Here is an 18,500-nt window from a genome sequence, read left to right on the forward strand (position 1 = left end):
GTATATGGCTTTTTATTGGCTTTATAGTCATGTACTGTGAACTGAAACAAAAACTGAGTGTATTCCTACTTGCACACTAATCAAGGCCTTCCCTGCACTAAGAACACAGTCCCAATTTAACTTCAAACCATTTTTAAGCGATTTTCATCTGATCTTGGCACATTCTATAGCTGCGTTAGCAGTGAATTCTCATTAAACACAAAACTTTAAGGCTATTGAAGTTAAAACTGTTACTTTGGATTTAACACTAAGAAAACTTAAAAACAGGTATTCTAAGTCATCTTTATGAAAAGTAAGCTAGAGAACAAAGTCACTGTAAAATCGACAGCGTGCCAAAGTCAAGTTAAAGCATATTGGTAAGGAGAAGATTTTCTTGGGGGCAGTGAGAGAGGGAGGAGGAGTACTTTGAGTTGCAAATCTATTAAACGTCATTGAAGTCCTTGACCAGGACAAATTTGCAACATTAATCTTGGAACAAGTGTGATTTCTGTTAACTTTTTGCAAAATTCTCTGGGAAATATTTTTGGCAGTAATGCCATATACCGAAACTGATTTTTTAACAAAGTCTTTGAAAGTCCTCTTCTGTGCCAGGTGGAAGCCTGGTTAAATAAGGGAATCCTGCCTATCCCAGTTCAGCTGGGTCTGTGTATGGGATTTGTTAGGAGAATGAAAGTAAATGGAGAAGAAGCCATGCTTTTCTAATACCTTCCCTCTTACTGTCCACTATTAAAACTCACGCAGCATTGCCAAAACAATCTCCATTTTATGTTTAGAATTTTTACTTCATTTTCTCTCCTGTGGAATTACTTCTTGCCTCCAATTAGCCACTCTTTCTAATATCTGTAATCAGTATAGCATATTAAATATCATTATCTACCTTTTCTATGCATCCTGTTCACTGCAAGATGGATTTTTAAAGGCTTTTTAGCAAGCTACTGGTATCCTATCTTACACTGTGAGTCTTACTGGAGCAAATTGGACTCAGCAGTATTTGAGTGGGAATTTTCTGAGGAGCATGGATGTGTTACAGGTAGTGATCCTTATAATTTGCTATGTAGTATATTTAACTTAAGCACATCCTCCATCCTAAGAGGTGAAAGTAGTATTGTTAATGTTTTAATTGTCTAAATGCCAGGTTTTTTTAATTAATCATATTTCTATATACATTACCTGTGGAATATGCTGGGAAAGATATTTGTCTAGTAATTATTTGACCCTTTGTGATATTTTACAGCAAATTTACGCTGCATGTGCTGGTTAAGCATTCCTGAGTACTTTCAGAGACACATACTGCATGTAGATGTACTAACACTTCATCTTCAGTTAAGATTGGTGTAAGTTTATAGGCCATTCTGTGCTGCTAGATGTGGACAATTATATGTTCCAACCCTCACTACTGCAGGAAGAGGAGAATGGAGACCTTTGGGTGTGGTGAGCTGTTGCTCTGCTCTGCTTTTGTATAACTTCCTGCTTGCTGATTTCCGGAAAGTGAAGGCAGGTTTATGTTGTAAGTTAAAATCACTGAAATCTAATGCTCATTTCACAAAATGCAGCTCAGCCTTAGGTCTTATTTCTGGATGTAGAGTAAGCAATTGGAATGAAATAACATAAGTAGTGGGAAAAACAGGAGGGAAGTGGTGCTGAAATGTTTATTAAATGAAGATCTTTCAGAACAGCTGTTATGTTCATTGTGGCCAATGGAATTTAATTCCATCACGTTAACCTAGCCATGGAGTGAGAGTGAAACTGTTAATTTTTCTTCTCGTTGACTTTAGTTAAGTCATCCATGCAGGTGTGATACAGCTTTCCAGTTCTTTTCACAGGATTGCTCTTGGTTGGCTTGACTTCCCATACTTCACAATAGAGCCTGATGCATGGAGGGAGGCTTGTACATGACACAGGAGGTTTGGGTAAAACAGACTATCTTGGCTGCTCTTTCTGACATGTCTTGCATTCCTGTTCTTGATCTTAAAGGGGAAAAAAAGCAGCAGCAACAACAACAAAACCAGCAACACAGAGTTGTTTGGAGGGGCTTTTTATCAGATTAGAACTTGTGGTTGGACAACTCGCTTGAGCACGAGTGCTTGTACCAGCACAAAGATTACTTTGCTGCAGAAGAAAGTGGGAGTCTGGAGGAGAGCGCCTTTTAAGCAACAATGGTGATTGTGGATCCACCCAGAAAGCAAGTACTTCTGCTCAGTGAAGCCCATTCTCCGTGCATTTGTCCCAGATGTAGTTTGGTCTACCAGGAAATCTAAATGGGGCATTCCTTGCAGTGTAATAGCCCTATCAAAGGCACATAAAGTGAGCCATTCATATCAGAATAAGTGTGTTTTAGAGGTGAACTGAACACTTAATATAGATCAGAGAGGTGATTGTGATGTTTATCTGCTATACCTCAAAAAAATCAATATCCTCATTTGAAGAAGGCAGTGGGGTGTCCTCACTGCAGCCTGAAGGGAGCCTACAAACAGGAGGGGAATCAACTCCTTGAAAGGGTAGATAACAGCAGGACAAGGGGAAATGGTTTTAAGTTGAGGGAGGGAAGATTTAGGTTGGATGTCAGGGGGAAGTTCTTTACAGAGAGAGTGGTGAGAGTTCTTTACAGAGAGAGGTTGTGGATGTCCCATCCCTGGAGGTTGTCAAAGCCAGGTTGGATGGGGCCCTGGGCAGCCTGGTCTAGTATTAAGTGGGGAGGTTGGTGGCCCTGCATGTGGCAGGGGCGTTGGAAACTCATGATCCTTGAGGTCCATTCCAACCCTGGCCATTCTGTGATTTGCAAACCGGGGAAGAAACGGATTTGTCCTTATGCTATTCTGAATGGTCCTCTGGCAAAAGCATGGATATTTGAGAAGGGAGAAGAGCAAAGATCTCTGTTTTTTTATAGGTTTGCTGTTACTCCCATCATTTCTTTGATGTTGGTTTTGATTTTTCAACTGGATCATTTCTATGAAGTAGTTTATATTAGATTGTCAGAGCAGTTATATGTGAACAACTTGGTCTGGCCATGCTGCTGAACAGGAACCATACTGCGGTTCCTAAGAGCGTGATTCTAAGCAGCTGTACTTCCCAAGCCCTTTCAGTTTTCCTGCAGTGCTCTCACACCTAACATTTAGCATGTGTCAGTACCCCAGGTTCCATTCAACTTGTTTGTAAGTGTGCCTAGACTACATATTGTGTGACTATTATAAGTTTAAAGCAGAGCAGAGCCACAGCACAAGCTCAAGTGGATGTAAAAATACTCTCAAAGGATGAGAATATTGGCCTAAGTAATTGCTAATTTCAAGGGACTTTTTTTGAGAAATCCTTCATTTTGGTGATACTTGATTTGGCCCATTGTCACTACCCTTGGTGATGCTGTCTAAAGGTGACAGACCATAGCTCTACACAACTGGAATTCTAAGTGGAACATTCATGTTATTTTGTCTCTAACCAAAAAATGATGTTGAATCATAACCACAGCTGCAATGAAGAAGGACTTTCCTTACACCACTTGGATTTATCTGTCTAATCTTCCTATATATTCAGGTTAATTGTAACAAGTAAGTGGGAGTAGCAAGAAAATATTAGATGATGCCAAATGGCCCTATACATTTGATCTCATGCCACTACTGACTGAGAATAAATGTGAAAAGAATGATAAAGAGTGTTAAAACAATTTTAGAAAATAAGCTATGTTTTGTAGTCACAAAGCAGAATACACAAAAGCAGATCCACCTTTGCACATTTGTTTGTTAGGTAAATCCTGCTCTATGGCACGTGCAGACATGTTTTCTGAGGGGAAAAAAAACAACACCTTTTTGTTAGAAAGCCATGTGCTCTTTTTTTTTTTCTTTTTTTCCTGTCAGTTCTTGCTTTGTGTCTACCCTCTAGTGCTGATATGAAAATTTCCATATGTAGATTCCAAATGCATTCTCCAATACCTGCTCTGAGCTGCTGAGAATTCGGACAGTCATTTGCCTCCGTGCTTTTGTGCAGTTCTTACCTGAACAGTACCATTTAAATACTTGTTTCTTGAAAGATCTGCTTATTTTAATGAATAAAATAAATGTATTTTTTATTTTCTGGGAGAGGAAAAAAGTTTTTAGGGTGCAGGTGGGGTTGTTGTACTGAATGATAGCAAAGCTCTGGAAGGATTGCAATCCTCAGAGTGCATTACTCAGAATTTTAAGTGAAGTTTGTCTTCTTTGTCATACAGCCTTCCTAGCGTCGCCCTTCTGTGAGGACAGACACAGTGTGACAAATCTAACATTTGAGCTGCTCCAAGTTAGGGCTAGCACTGTTGAGAACTTGCTGGGCTGCTTCTGTTCACTACCTACACAGAATATAGTTTGTTTTTTCTTTTTTTTTTCATCTGGGCTGTATTAGCAAACTGAACTGATTTATACGGGATCCAGAAAGAATAAAGAGTGAATCTTGTTGCAGTGAGTTATCAAATCAGCTTCAGTTTGTTTATGCAGCGTTAGCCTTGCACTCGTGGAATGGTATAATTATCATAAAAATATCTGACTTGCTAACATGGTCATATTTGATGGGTTGAAATGTTAAGTGTAGATGTTTTATTTGATCAGAGTGGTAGTATTTGCTTTCAGTTAAGCCTGTTATTTGTGTCATGTAGGTGAGCTAAGGCATACAGGGAGAAGTTATATCTTTTATTAGACTGATGCTACTTCTAAAATCTCATTGTTAAGGATTGTAATTGAAACTCATACCTTTTTCAATTTAAATAACTGAAGGTGAAAAAAATCAAAAGGGAGCAACCATGTACTCATGTGGGTGACCTTCTCTCACAAAAAAAGTCTGTTTAACTTCTTACCATCCGAGAGAATTTTTTGCATGCTAATTTGGTAGAAAGTTCATTAAACCAACCTGTTGCTTGGCTGAAGGATGTGCATACAGCTGTGTTCTGTTGAGGTCTTGCATTTCTTCCTGCTTACAAAGCCTTTCTAATAGTAACTTTTTGCCTTCTGCTACTGTGTTCACTCTCTCTGTAAATAGTTTTTGAAACTGGAATATGGTGTTTTCAGAAGCACTTTTCTTAAGTGGAATGGGTGACATCTCTGTGGACAAAAGCAAAGTATTTTAGTTAGAGTGCACAAGTCAATGAAACGCTGACTCTGAAGTTTAGCACATGCTAGATTTTCCTAATACTGGCCTTGGAGTACCCTCTTTTGGCAAGCAATACTTAATGTTGCATAACGGGACACTGTATAATGACTGGTAGGAAAGCAGTAGACCTTGTGAAAATCACTGTGTTGCTCACATGTATTTGAAAATTTTAGTTTTACCTATTGCCTTCTACAAGACATAGTTATCTAGGTGACAATAAATGAAAGTGTATTTAATCACATAAAATTAGTCTTTTTGGGGTAGTTTGTAACAGTGCACTGAGCAGCTTGAATTCAAAAATTTTGTAGTGTTTGGACCTGTTTGTGTTCATTTGCCTGCAGACAGACATTAAGGGGGAACCTCCCAAAAACTAGCTTTCTTATTCCTCATTGTTGGAGTTTTTGATCATTTAGGGCTTGCCAATTTTGGCAGGAATGAAAATAGCTCCTCTACTTTCCTATATCAAATTGCATATCATATATTTTTGTCCATCCCTTCATTTTTCTCTCACAGTAATTCTATAACATATTTCTTTGAGAATAGGTGTCTTAAATCGTTTTTTTCTTGTGCAGTTTTAGGCACAAAATTTCTCATTTACTCACTACACAGTATAATATAAAGAAACCACAACCATGACTGTGACCATGACATCATTATTTTCCTCTGAGCAGCACAGGTTATTAAAACAGCTTCCTCTTTTTAATTTTTTTTTTCCTTACATTTAATTTTTTTAAATCAGAGAATTACTTCCTGATGTTTTCCTCATTTTTATCACAGATGAGGTCTCAAAGGAATTGCACTTTTTCCCTCTGGTTCACATTTTAATCTGAAGTTTTCTTTTTACAGATTGTTGGTGGTACAAGAAGAATGTTAGTTTGGGGGTTGGTATTAAGTTCTAGGTTTGTTTTTTTTTCTTAAGTGTAAACTAGTATATGGCTTACAATTAACAGTAATGTATAGGTGCTTTAAAAAGTCAGAGGCTCTTACCATCATTCCATGTTTTTCTCTTGATACCCAAGGATCCTGCATTTGCTGTAACATCTCCCACTGAAACTTAAGAGAGAAGCAAGTTAACTTAAGTATTTTGCGGAGATTCTAAAAGCATAGTCACAAACCAAAATGCCTTAATACTGTGAAAGCAAATGCACTGCAATGAGTGACTTGGAGCAATAGGAGTCTCCTAGAAAAGTCAGGCACTGGACTGGCAAACAAAATGAAGGTAGAGACGTGTGTTTGCTTGGCAGATGCCTTAGCAAAGCTAATAATTAAAGCATCTTTTATGAATGGCTGTTGTTTTCCTTTATTCAGCAGCAGTATTCACAGCACAGGTTACACAACCCTTTTCTAGCATAACAAAATATAAAGCAACCAGTTTGGCTCAAATATTTTTGGTGCTGAAAAATTCTATTTAAAAAGACTAGAAATGAGTGATACTATCTGCATTTTCTACATTTGGAAGAAAATGAAAGCTTTAAGAATATCATTTAGAGTAAGAACAAGGGAGCTGGGAAAGTGTCATCTCATAACTGTGTGGACTTAATTCTAGCTACAACTGATGGCACTACAAGATGGTGCCACTGGACACCTCACTAGGGCTCAGACTCATGAGTGAGCACAGCTTACTTAAGGATGTAAGTAAGGGTGGCTTCAGCCACAGCTTTCTACTCAAGCTGTCCTTGTGACCTCTGCTACCAAACTGGTTCAAGTCCTCAAATAATATTTGCAACATTGCAAATTATTGCCTAATACGTTGACAAAAATCATAGTTTACCATAATTCATTGAGCTCTAAGATGCTTTGCAAAGTTGCTTCTATATGATCTGATCTACCTGACTGCTTTGACTCTCAGGGGCACCTGCCTCTGCTCCAGGCAGGTAATAATTACAAGTGCTGAAATATGTATCAAAATATGTATCACAGCCTTGGATTTTTTTCTCTCCTGGCTGTGAATTGAATTAATGAAGTTTGTATGTTTGGAGCCCTTGCACTTGGTATCAGCTTGCAGCTCTCTATCCATAAGTGCTTTACATGCCTCTTGGATCACCTCTGAAATCTGCCATATTTTTCTAGCACCATTTCACTGTATGTCACTTAAGATTCCCTAAGCACAAAGTCTCTCCAGTAACATTGAATACTTCATGTGTTTGTACATTTTTGGTAATTTTCTTAATTCTAAACTCCTCCAGAGAGCCACCGCTATTCTTTGAGTATTGCCTATTTGACTGTGCACAGAATCAAATAATCAGAGTATCATAGAATATCCTGAGCTGGAGAACACCCACAAAGATCATCAAGTCCAGATACATGCTCTTTAGTTATTTTCCCTCCTCATTATGACCATGTACTTCACCCCTAGAACACGTGTCAAACAAGCAACTTTTAATATTCTGTGTAATTGCTTTCTCTCATTATGGAAGTTTTTAGTACCTGACAGGAGGCTTGAACTTTCACATCCCCAGCCTGATGGACCTAGAGGCTGTCTTCTTAAGATACAGTCAACTTCATCATAAAATCTCATTTTCCTCCTGGGATTACCAAGATGTTCATTTTCTTTCTGCAGTGCACGATATTCATATTTTAGGTTCTTGTACTTGGTGCGACATTGTTTCCAGTCTCTGTCTATTCCACATTTCATTAACCTTCTGGCAATTTCCTCAAATATTTCTTTATTTCTTGTTGCCCCTTCAAGCATTTGCTGTATCTTTTCATCTGACCATATATTTATCAGAGCTCTGACTTCATTGTCACTCCAGTGCTTTCCTGCTCCAGTATCATTAACTGTGATAACTTTAAAGTGATTTTGTGCTTCTTCCAAGGGGATATGATTATCTGAAAATATAATGAAGCAACCGGATACTGCTGAGTTATACACACATTGAAGTGTAATTGTAATTAATGGTTAAGTGACAGCTGAAGGATTAATTAACATTTATAATAATTGTCTGGTTGCAAAAATCTTTTAGTTTTGCAGTATTAATATCCAGATGCGATTACAGTTCTTCCTAGATTTCAGTGCAAGATATATATATATATAATCTATATATATATAGATCTAGTGCAAGGTATATATATATAACATCCTGTCCTTGGTAATCATAAAAAATTCAACATTTTTTCTCTTTCAATTTTATTGCTGTTGTCAAACTAAAGACAGATGTATCTGAGTGCTATGTGCAGGACACCAATAGATTTAAAGCTTCAAAAGCAACAATTTATCAGCAGTTGTAGGAAATTGGTTTTCCAGTGTTTTGTCAAATTAGAGTGGCAAGAAGAAGTATTACTCAAATGACAGTGCTTCTAGGGATTGAATACAAGAAAAAAACATCTATATGGATATTTAGAAGAAAGCAGATGGTGTTTATACAATAAATACAAAGCGCCACTAAAATATTAATTCAAGTTTTACTAATGACAGAGAATAATTATAAGAAACTAAACTTTGGGTGTAGTGCAAAGACTAGACAACAGACAAAAGCAAATAAAGTAAAGTAGCGTTTATGGTAAAGATTTGATCGATTGACCCAGCTTTGGTCCTGAAATTACAATGCGACTTTGTTTCAGAGTAAATGCATGGAAATCAATACTCACCTGTCCCAACTATCTGTTTTGCTAGCGGCGTACATGATCTGTCTTCTGAGGTAGAGCTTATAGAATCATCATCTATAGAAACACACAGGTTTAAAGAAAGTGGACATAGGCAAATTAATCACAGGGATTATTGTCATTTTCTGCAGGTAACACCTGTCTTAATTAAAAATGTCATAACCCATTAGTCTTAGAGGGCTTTAATAAGTCTTTTGCTATATGCCTCCCTAAATCAAATTATCTGTTAGCATATCTCATAAGCCTTATCTTTGTTTCTGCTGCTGTGTTCCCCAAAAGGTAGCTGTGGATGCTGCACACAAGTTTAAATACTTAATTAAATGTGTAGGCGTACATCAATGGTTTGTATCTCTCATATAGGTCGATTTGCATAACATGTTTCTGCACATTCACTGGCACAGGTGTGCCACCCATTTTGGGTGCCATTTGCAGATTCACTCATACTAGTAGGGATCAAACTTCTTGAAAATTATAATCAGAAATTACATTCTTTTTTTTTTTTAAAAAAGTGTGTGTGGTTAACTTGGGATGACAACAAGAAAAATTGTTTCATAAACATCTATTTCATGACTAGGCACCCCATAATTCTTCAGAAAATTCTTGCATTTTCAGCTGTTGGAAATACAGCCTTGAACCAAAAGGCAGCACTAGCACACCTGGTCTAGAGGTACATATCCCTGCCTGTAGCAGGGGGATTGGAATTAGATGATTTTAAATGCCCCTTTCAACCCAAAACATTCTATGATTCTATTCCTGGGCTCTTGAGTGATTATTATTATTTTCTTTTTTAAACTGTGACCCAGGAAAGATGGCTTTGCTTTCGTGTTCTCTCAACCGTGCACTCTAATCTCATTGTGCATTTGTGTACTTCTGACCTAAGTGATTGCTATCTTCAATGGTTATTATGTGACAAGAAAAGGGAATTGGTGCAACTGAAGCAATCATTTGTATTCTGTTTCACTGTGCATGAACTCTTCTCTTTGCATTCGGGTGGCCTTGCTATGCCCCTGAACTTTCAGGGACACGGTCTTACTTTATCCTTAATGTAATTTGCGTTTTCAGTGTCATTGCTGTGATGGCATTGCTCTGGTGTTGTCCTCAGTGTCATATTCCTTACAGTTATGTAAACAGTTGTAAAAGCTGTGCTGAACAGGAGGTCTGAACAACCAATTTCAGATAACGTAATTGCCAAGGACAGCTCCTTGCCTGGATTGCAGAAATACTGATGCATACAATGGAAATATTCTTTCAGTCTAAGAGGGCAAAGAATTTTCATTCCAAAAATCACTGCATTGAGTTTTTTTATTCATTCGTTTAAATTCTGGATATAAACAGTAATACTGTAAAAGTAGGATTTGATTCAGGATGTCAGGATAGTAGATTTCAATGTCATTGCTATTTTTCTCTAATGCCTTTCTTCCGTGACCATCCATAGCTTCTATGTTCAGTTATTCCAGAAGGTTAATATCCCACGTGTACTCTGATGTCAATTTTAAGTGGTTTTAATATATTTCCCAAATACGTGTTGTTGAATGTATTCAACTCTGATTTCAGTTTTAGAGGTAAGATAACACAGAATATTTATGCAAACTGTTGGATAGTGAACAGTCTCAAATTTAATGGACTGTCTTGAAATAGTTGGAAAAGACAGACAAGGCATAAAACGTTTAGTGTTTAGCTATTTAGTCGTCCAGGTCACCCTCTAATAGCTGTGAAGAAAAAAAAAAACAAACCTGTATTTGTGTCACAAACAAGCACATATTTATCACATGTAGCATAAGAAGTATGTTGTCAGGTGAAATACAATCTTTTTTTAATGGATGAAAGGAGAGGTAACTGTTTATGCATTTTTTTCACTAGGAAATTAAACAAGAACAGGTTTTATCATAACCTAGAAGTAGAATGAGTATAAGTAGGAGTAACATGAATCTTAGGGATCTACAGCTCCCATTAAAGTAGAACTGTTATAAATATCAGGACACGGTCTTCACTTACCTATATCAATTGTCTCCTTCTTTATTTGTGTAGCTTCCAGAGCTGCCAGGGTGGAATTGCTGAAGTCCTCCTCATCTTCAAGGATTTCTGCAACAGAGATTTAGAGTTCTCATTAACTAAACAGTCCTTAAGATATGGCTCTAGGACCACCAACTTGACAGTGTCTGTAATGATTACTATTGCTAGAGATTTCATCTCTTAATTTAAGACTGTCACTTCTTGACAATGCTGGGCTTAAAAGCCTAGTGTAAGCAATTATAAAATAACTCCAGAATACCACGTGACAACTTGTCAGGTAAGTTTATGGATGAAATGTGCAAACTCTTAAGTTAGTAAAAGCTGGATCAGAATGTTTAGAATTGTTCTCTGATCGTGGTTGTAAATAACATAGTAGCTGATAAACCTGCATGCAGCAGAACAGGCAAGACAGTGACTTTTGTAGGGGGTGTTTCAGTACCCACTGAAATTTGAAAGACTCCCAGGTGAGTGATGCCAAGAGTCACTGAATTAGCCTCAGCTGGAGCAAGGGTCCTTTCATTGACATAAGTGTGCTCTGCCTGGATAACTGATCTGCAGGACTGATTGCTTGCTTGATAGAGACAAAGTATTACATTCCTGTCCTCAGAACATCCCCCCCTGCTGCAGCTGTGGCAGCGCTTACCTCACACTGTTGGGGCCCAGGCTCTGGGCACACTGACAATGGGTCCATGGGCTCTCCTCCACGGGGAGGAGAGCTCTGCACCTCTGTCATTGGTTCTGCCTTGTTTAATGGGGAACTCCACCCCTGTGCCCTCAGACAAATTGGCAGATGATGCAAGTGGTCTCTCCAATCATCATTTCTAGGTGAGGAAACTGGTATACAAAGATTACATGCTGAAGGCCACACTGCAGATCAATGACAGCAGCTGCTGACTCCCAGCCTCAGTCCATTCAAGAATATTGCCCGCAAACATTGAGCAATAGCACACGATCTATAGTCATTTTATTAAAAATTACCCCCTGAATCAATACAGACTTGTTTGCATCAGACATTCTTTATGATGTGACCAGCATCATGTGCTTTTCTTTCTTTCTTTTTTCTTTTGAGCCAAGAATGTGTGGGTAGATAGCCTGCCTTTTTTTTCTGAACCATTTGCCTGAGTTTTTGGGGGAGGGCATGAGGAGAGCGTGGCTGAGCCAAACAGAGCAAACCGTCATTGGTTTCTGACATTTATAAAAGATACTGGCTCCATCCACGTTGTTTTGTCAAGCTATAAATGACTGCCAGCAAACGTGCTTAATCTCTACTTTGTATTTGGAGCACTGCTCACAAAGCCACCTGAGCAATACTGTAGCAGTCTTCTCCCATTTACTTCTTCAGACTGATAGCAAGCTATGTTCTCTTTCAGTACTGTGCTCACTATTGCTATTTATCCTGTGTTCTGGCTCACTAAGCAAGATTAGTAATGTATCTTAATCCTTACCCTCATCTGTGTCATTTATGATACAAAAGTGCACCTACTTCATACCAGCCTAAGACATATGCATTAAAACATTCTCTTTTGACTAAACATTTAAAAATTCTACTCACAGGCAATATTCAAGAGAAGCCAACATAAATTCCTTGAGTATGTTCTGACTTAAGACCTTAACTTTAAACAACCATTTCAAATAATTTTCTTAAAAATGTACGATGGCAGTGTCACAACTTATCACAAATTTGTCCTTAGAGAGACATATAGTAACATAAGCAGCACAAAGAAAAACAAAAATAATGACAAGAGAAGTAATTTGTTGGAAACAAAACGCATAGATGTTTTTGCATCAGTCTGCTGGCATTCCTTAGAGGCTTGTCTTTATTTTCACTGTTGTTTCCTGTGTTACTTTAGATTTAATCAGATACCTGTACACAGTCTGTGGTCACGCTGCAAGTAACGTGTTTGGAATGTGTGCTTACACATGCAGACTTTGAATTGGCTCTTCTAAATAGATTTCTGGAATTAGCTGCCCTTAAAGGCAATCTCATGTTTTATGAAACAGAAATAAAAGTGACTACATTGGTTTTATTTCCAGATTGACTTAATATGGATAACTGTTATTAGGATAGGAAAAAGTTTACAGTGACCCTGGGTTTTCTTTGCCTGTTTTTGACTGGAGAATGGTTCTGTGATTGATACAAGGCTCTGGTGCACTCTGCTGGCCAGTCACCTCAAGCACAATGGATCGAGAGACTGCAGTACAGTTGCAGTCTGTCAAAGAATGTATAAGGATTTATTTACCTCTATCTACTCCTTCCCAAGTGGACATTTGCTACTCTTTAAGTGGCAAATACATTTGTGCAGTTGTGAAAAAATAATGAAACATCAAATAACTGAGCACTTGCCTCAGACTGGTGGGTTTGTCTTTTGACTAACACTGTCTCAATCTTCTTCCTTGCTGGAACCTGGCATACCTGACTGGACTGTTCATAATGATTGGCAGTGGATGATAATGTCACTATAGTTTTTAACTCAGATGCACACATAAGACCATTAGAAGTACATGCACTGCAGAGGAATCTTATACACCTCTGCACTTTTATGCTACTGCAGTTTCCAGAAAGCAGAAGTCTCTAGTTCATAGAAACAAACATGCACTTAATTCCACTTGCTGTTTCTATGTACAAATTTGGAAGATGCCCCAGCATGAAAATGCAGAGCAAGGTTAATTGAATTTCTAAATTCATATTTATGACCATTTATTTATTTATTTTACGATTATTTAAAAGAAAAATAAATAAATGTATATATATAGATTAGAATCATAAACTTGTTGAGGTTTTCTGTGGAAGTTCTGCTGTAATAGGTAACAGAGATCACATCCTAAACGCTATGGATTGCCAGAATTCTGTTGATACTGAAGAACCCCTGTAACATGGTATCCCTGCTGCTGCTTGCCTTTTTGTGAATACAAAGCTACATACTCTTTATTTAAGTTTCTCACTCTAAATTCACTTGAATTATCAAGGAAAGGCTAGTATCAAAACTAGAAAATAGAGTGCCCACAGTATTGAAGTAAGAAGCAAACTTCTGTTCTCTGCTTTATATAGTGCTGTATAACCAAGATGTTATAATTGCAATATAATCAAAAGAGTAAGGCAAAGCAAACAGGGATCACAAAAGAGAATAAGTAGAAGAGCTTACCCTTGGGTTGAGCTCACTAGAAGATATCAAAGAGGAGGATCTCCAGAAGAGATCCTTCCCCTCTGGTAGCCAGCTCTTAAATAGGTCCAGGAGGGGTGGAGCCTGGCTCCACCCCTTCCTGTAGCACAGGTGAATTGCCTTCACCTGTGCTCCTCTGGCTGACTCATGGCTCACCTCAGGTGATCAATCAGAGGTTCAGGCCGTGACTCAGCAGTTGCCATACAAGTGCCTAATGGTTGTACCATAAATAACATTAAAGATGAAGTAGTTTTTACCATCTGTGATAAAATAATTGGATCCTGTATTGTTCATTTGGGAATGGAGAAAAGGATTTTGGAAACTGAAACGGCATCTTATCAAGAGTGGATCCTGTTTTTTGCCTGTTTTTCCCCACAGAAGTTGGAACAATAGTCTTCAGAGTGAATAGGCTAATCTAGAGAAACATGTGATATACTTGCAATTTTATTTTTTGCCTACAAAATGAGATTTTACAAATCGCAATTGCAATTACCCAGAAACAAAGAAAAAATGCCATTAAAGTACATATATTTGAAAAGGGAAATGGTAACTATGGTAAGCTGTAGCTGCCAAACTACTACACGTATCCTAATGGAATGTTAAAAAGTTAAAAATGAGTGCTCAGAACTGTCCTGGAAATATACAGTTAACTTTCCTTTAACTGGTTCAGAAGCTTGCGATCCAAGAAGGTTACAATATTAACATAGCAAGCATTTGAAAAAAAAAACTAAGCCTTAGGACAGTTTAGTAGCACTGCTGAGTCTGTGTATTATTACAATGTGGTGATTTTACCTGTTTATGGGGGAAAATGGAGTTTGATGCATTTTACAAGTTGTCTTGAGTAGATCTCACTGAATAGCGGTTATGATTTCTTATATATTTTGTCTCTTTAGAAAATGTACTTTCTGTGACAACCTGTTTTTTCCCTAATGAATGCCTGAGGTGTCTGTGGTAATCCGGTAAAAGGCTAGTTGTATATTTCTTCGTGAGTAAACATAAATTAATAAATCTAATTACATTTGAGCAGTGAAGCAAGAATGCTGATGCCCAGAATACTTCAAATTACATTTTATCATCAACTATCTCTTTACTTGTCATAGCTGTTTCTTTCCTTACATGAAAAGCTGCCAGATTCTCTGGAGAAGTATTTACAGTAACATCATCTGACAGAAGATTTTTAATTTGACATTAAAACCTTTCAAGTTCACTTTAGACCATTTTAAATTGTATTAGAGTACTGCTTAACACCTTATTTATGTGCACATTCTATGTTGTGCTACTGAAGGAGACCATTAGGTCCTCTCTGCCAAGGAAAGACGCACCCTTCAGCCTTCCAGACTTTCATACATGCCTTTAGCTCAGTGCTGAACTCCCACTTCCCCCAGAAGTTATGCTTTCAGAAGTAAGCTGTAATGTTTCTTTGTAAAGAGCGTATGACTTTCGTTTTCAGTGGCCACCACAAGCTAGAAAGTGATATCTGAAAATGAAATTCTCACCGCCGGCATGGGTGTTGACAGAATTCTGTTAAATACTGACCAAATCATGTTGTGAAATTGAGAACACTGTATTAGACTATGCACAGGAGATGGATAATTATGTGCCTTGAGGATATACTGCTTAAACAAATGTAGTAATATTATACTCAACTTCCTTAAATCTATGGCTTCTTCTTTATTTTGTGGTCCCTAAATCTTCAAAAGGGTTATTTAAATAGACTGGTTTTGTCAAATTCAGCATAGCATCGTAAATGTGCACGTGTGCCTGTAATTATTAGAAGTATGGTTATTATTGTGATATCTTTTGTTTTGAAGACCTCTACATTTTCTGACTGTTGTTGCAGTGCACGCTTCTTTTAGAAATCCATCCAAGGTTACTAAATGTAAGAATTTATATAAAAAAAGCAGACTTTTCAGTTTACCTGAATCAGAAACTTTCTTTACATCTGCAACCTGTAGGTCTTCAGACAAATTACTAACAGAGTCCTCTTCACCTGTGTCTCCAGGTATTTCTGTGTAAATAATGCAGTGTTAATTAGGGCATTGCATTTGTGTTCCACAGAAGAACAGCTGTGCTGTGTCAAGTCAAATGAGCCATCCAACCTATTGATTCCCTTTATGCCAGCAGTCATTAGTAGATACATAAACAAAGAATTTAGAAACTGCAACTGAAGAGTGAAACTTCTCCCAAAATGCTCTTATAGTTTTTATCAGACTATCCACTCATCTTTGCATTACGTTTTTCTTCATTGACTTCTTCCATTAAGCTAGACTTATATTTTTGGCCATAAAGTCGTCCACCATGTAGGATCATTACTGTGTAATAAATGACTTTAATTTTAATTTTGTTTTTAAACAACATGCCTCTACGTGGATGTATACACATAAGAAAAATAATTTAACTCTCATGCACTGTAGGTTCATTGGTCTTTTCTATTTCTGCATTAGTCCATTCAGTATGAAGTTATCCATCAATAAGCACACAAAAACAAGTAACTGCCAGGATTCTTTACACCAGTCATTCTGCTATTTTTACAATAGTTGTCTCACTAGTTGGGGAACCTAGATCAAAAGGCCAGTAAAACTGAATTTGTTGGGCAACATAAGAAAAATAAATTAAACATTTTTTAACTACTGCCTACAACTGTAGATTTCTTTGTCCAGTAGCAGTCTGATCCTTTCTTATCTAAGCTGCAAACAGTGTATTCAGACTTGATTTTGATTACAATTGTCTCTTTCTTTTCATCTTGTTTTCTTCTTTTTGTTTCCAAATTCTATAGAAAATGCTTGGAGGAAATCACTGAATAATATTAAGTGAACTACTGGACAAAAAACTTTATACTCTGGGTTCCTCCACCACCCCACCCAGCAAATTGATTCACCTACCTGCTTGTTTTTTTGTGATTCATTTTTAAGATTGCTATTGCAAAAAAATTTAAAACTAAAAATCTTAAATGATATGTGGGAAGCTGGAGTACTTACCTATGGAGTCCTTTCCTGATTTTGCTTCTGTCCACTCTGGAGGCCTCTCACTTTCCTCATTATCTGATTTACTTGCTCGTTCCATGGTACCATGCCCCAGAATAGCATCCAGTTCATTAAAAAATTTCATGCTTCTACTTGTACTCCCTGAGTCTTGGCCATTTTTTATGCTCTTGTATTCATGTTTCAGATTTTTATATTTTGTCCTGCACTGCTTCCAGTCCCTGTCAATTCCGAACTTTTGAAGTCTAGCAGCAACCTGTTCAAATATTCTTTTATTTCTCACTGTCCCCTCCAGTTGTTGCTGGATATTTTTGTCTGACCATATGTGTATCAGAGCTCTGACTTCATTAACAGTCCAGTGTTTTCCTCCTTCATTTGCTACTGTTGGAATGAAAGCCGGTGTTTTGGAAGCCTCTACTGCTGGCGGTGGATTACCTGCATCGTGTGGGGTAGGGGAGAGACACAGACACAGGTTACCTGCATTAGGTAGGTGGGGTAGGGAAAGGACAGAGAGAATGAGGATGAAGTATGCTAGTTCCTAATGATTTTTCTAGCGTAAAGACTTAACTTCCTGCATTCATCTCATGCTTCTGGTTTTACGTACATGCAAAACTCAAATTGCACAAGGATCTGAAGAATCCAATTCTTAACTCCAAACAAAGCACCCCTTTTGAGGGAAGTGGACAAGTGGAGAATTTTGCCATTTTGTGATCTGCTGGTACAAAACTGCTCCCTTTCTCAGTATAGTTCAGCATAAATATCAAGGTTTCAGTGATCAAAAAAATACATATTTTTAAATGAAAAATGACAATTTGAGCGACTTATTTTGTAGAACTGTATTAGTATTATATATTATGACTCTCTTCAGTCTCCAGCTTTTTTTTTTAGCATTAGGAAATAAAGGAGATACACACAATCACTGTAAACACTGAAATATGATCTCTTGCATTGAAGAAGAAATCCTTATTTGTAATTATGAATTTGCTTAAAGACGTCATTTTGATTGGTTATTGAATTAGTTTGGGAAGTTTTATCTCACGCATTTTACAAATCTTCTCAAAAAATAACTTAAAAAATATAAAAAAACAGTGTTTTATCAAAGAGAGCAAAACTGAAAGTCCACAACAGTAACTGATTTTTTTTTTTTCAGTCATACTGAAGTCATAAATGCTTTTGCAAGTGGCTTATTCTAGCAGGGCAAGCCAGAATACAGGGGTTGGATATGGTATAATCAGTGGGCTTTGTGTGATGGCAAAAATATCTGACCTTTGCTTGCACAGACAGCAGAAGTGGAACATAGTTGAGTATAATAACCTGTCTGGGGACAAGCTTGTCCTAGATACAGGCATTATTTGCTCTGTAATTCATTCCATTTGTGAGAAAGCTGTACTAATACCAATATTTTTCCTGTTAGCCCTGTGATAACTGGAACTCCGCAGCAGCCAACTGACTGATGTTTTATTAGGAAGTGTAATTTTCAGATAAGATATGCCTTCTTCATTTCTTCCTGAGGGAAAATGCTAGCTTCCATGTGAATGCAACCATAGGAATTGCCATGGTTGTCAACTGTCAGCATCAGATAAGCTTGATGTGGTCTCTGCTTAGTATTACTGGGAGTATTTCACCTATCTGT

At 37.5% G+C, this 18,500-nt stretch overlaps 2 protein-coding genes across 3 annotated transcripts in view; one reads left to right on the forward strand and one right to left on the reverse strand.

Annotated features, from left to right (window-relative positions):
* Window positions 1-18,500, forward strand: part of PPAT (phosphoribosyl pyrophosphate amidotransferase) — a 42,459-nt gene that overhangs the window by 2,830 nt on the left and 21,129 nt on the right. The gene's annotated exons all lie outside the window — the stretch shown is intronic.
* On the reverse strand, window positions 1,636-17,241 carry LOC122180324. Of its 2 annotated transcripts, none has more exons than XM_042871894.1 (8): window positions 16,865-17,241; window positions 15,805-15,894; window positions 10,708-10,794; window positions 8,698-8,769; window positions 7,537-7,938; window positions 6,097-6,162; window positions 4,870-5,060; window positions 1,636-2,286 (listed from the first exon to the last, which is right to left on the reverse strand). In XM_042871894.1, exons 1-8 carry the CDS (start codon window positions 16,992-16,994, stop codon window positions 2,197-2,199), a joined length of 1,128 nt encoding a protein of 375 aa, XP_042727828.1. In that variant the 5' UTR covers window positions 16,995-17,241; the 3' UTR covers window positions 1,636-2,196. The 2 variants fall into 2 exon arrangements, with proteins under 2 accessions (XP_042727828.1, XP_042727829.1); XM_042871895.1 differs by lacking the exon at window positions 1,636-2,286 and adding an exon at window positions 2,722-3,774.

Source organism: Lagopus leucura, unplaced genomic scaffold (genome assembly GCF_019238085.1).
Source record: "Lagopus leucura isolate 7727_CA_CO unplaced genomic scaffold, USGS_WTPT01 Super-Scaffold_100004, whole genome shotgun sequence".
Classification (NCBI taxonomy): domain Eukaryota; kingdom Metazoa; phylum Chordata; class Aves; order Galliformes; family Phasianidae; genus Lagopus; species Lagopus leucura.

Bases quoted from the DNA above. Each gene is read 5' to 3' on its own strand.
- LOC122180324 (XM_042871894.1), bottom strand. From the start codon at position 16,994: ATGAAATTTTTTAATGAACTGGATGCTATTCTGGGGCATGGTACCATG. The intron at 8,770-10,707 runs GTAAGTGAAGAC...GTGTTTCTATAG, and splicing joins GAAGGAGACAATTGATATAG to ATGATGATTCTATAAGCTCT. The intron at 6,163-7,536 runs GTACTAAAAACT...TTCTCTCTTAAG, and splicing joins AAGTTCAAGCCTCCTGTCAG to TTTCAGTGGGAGATGTTACA.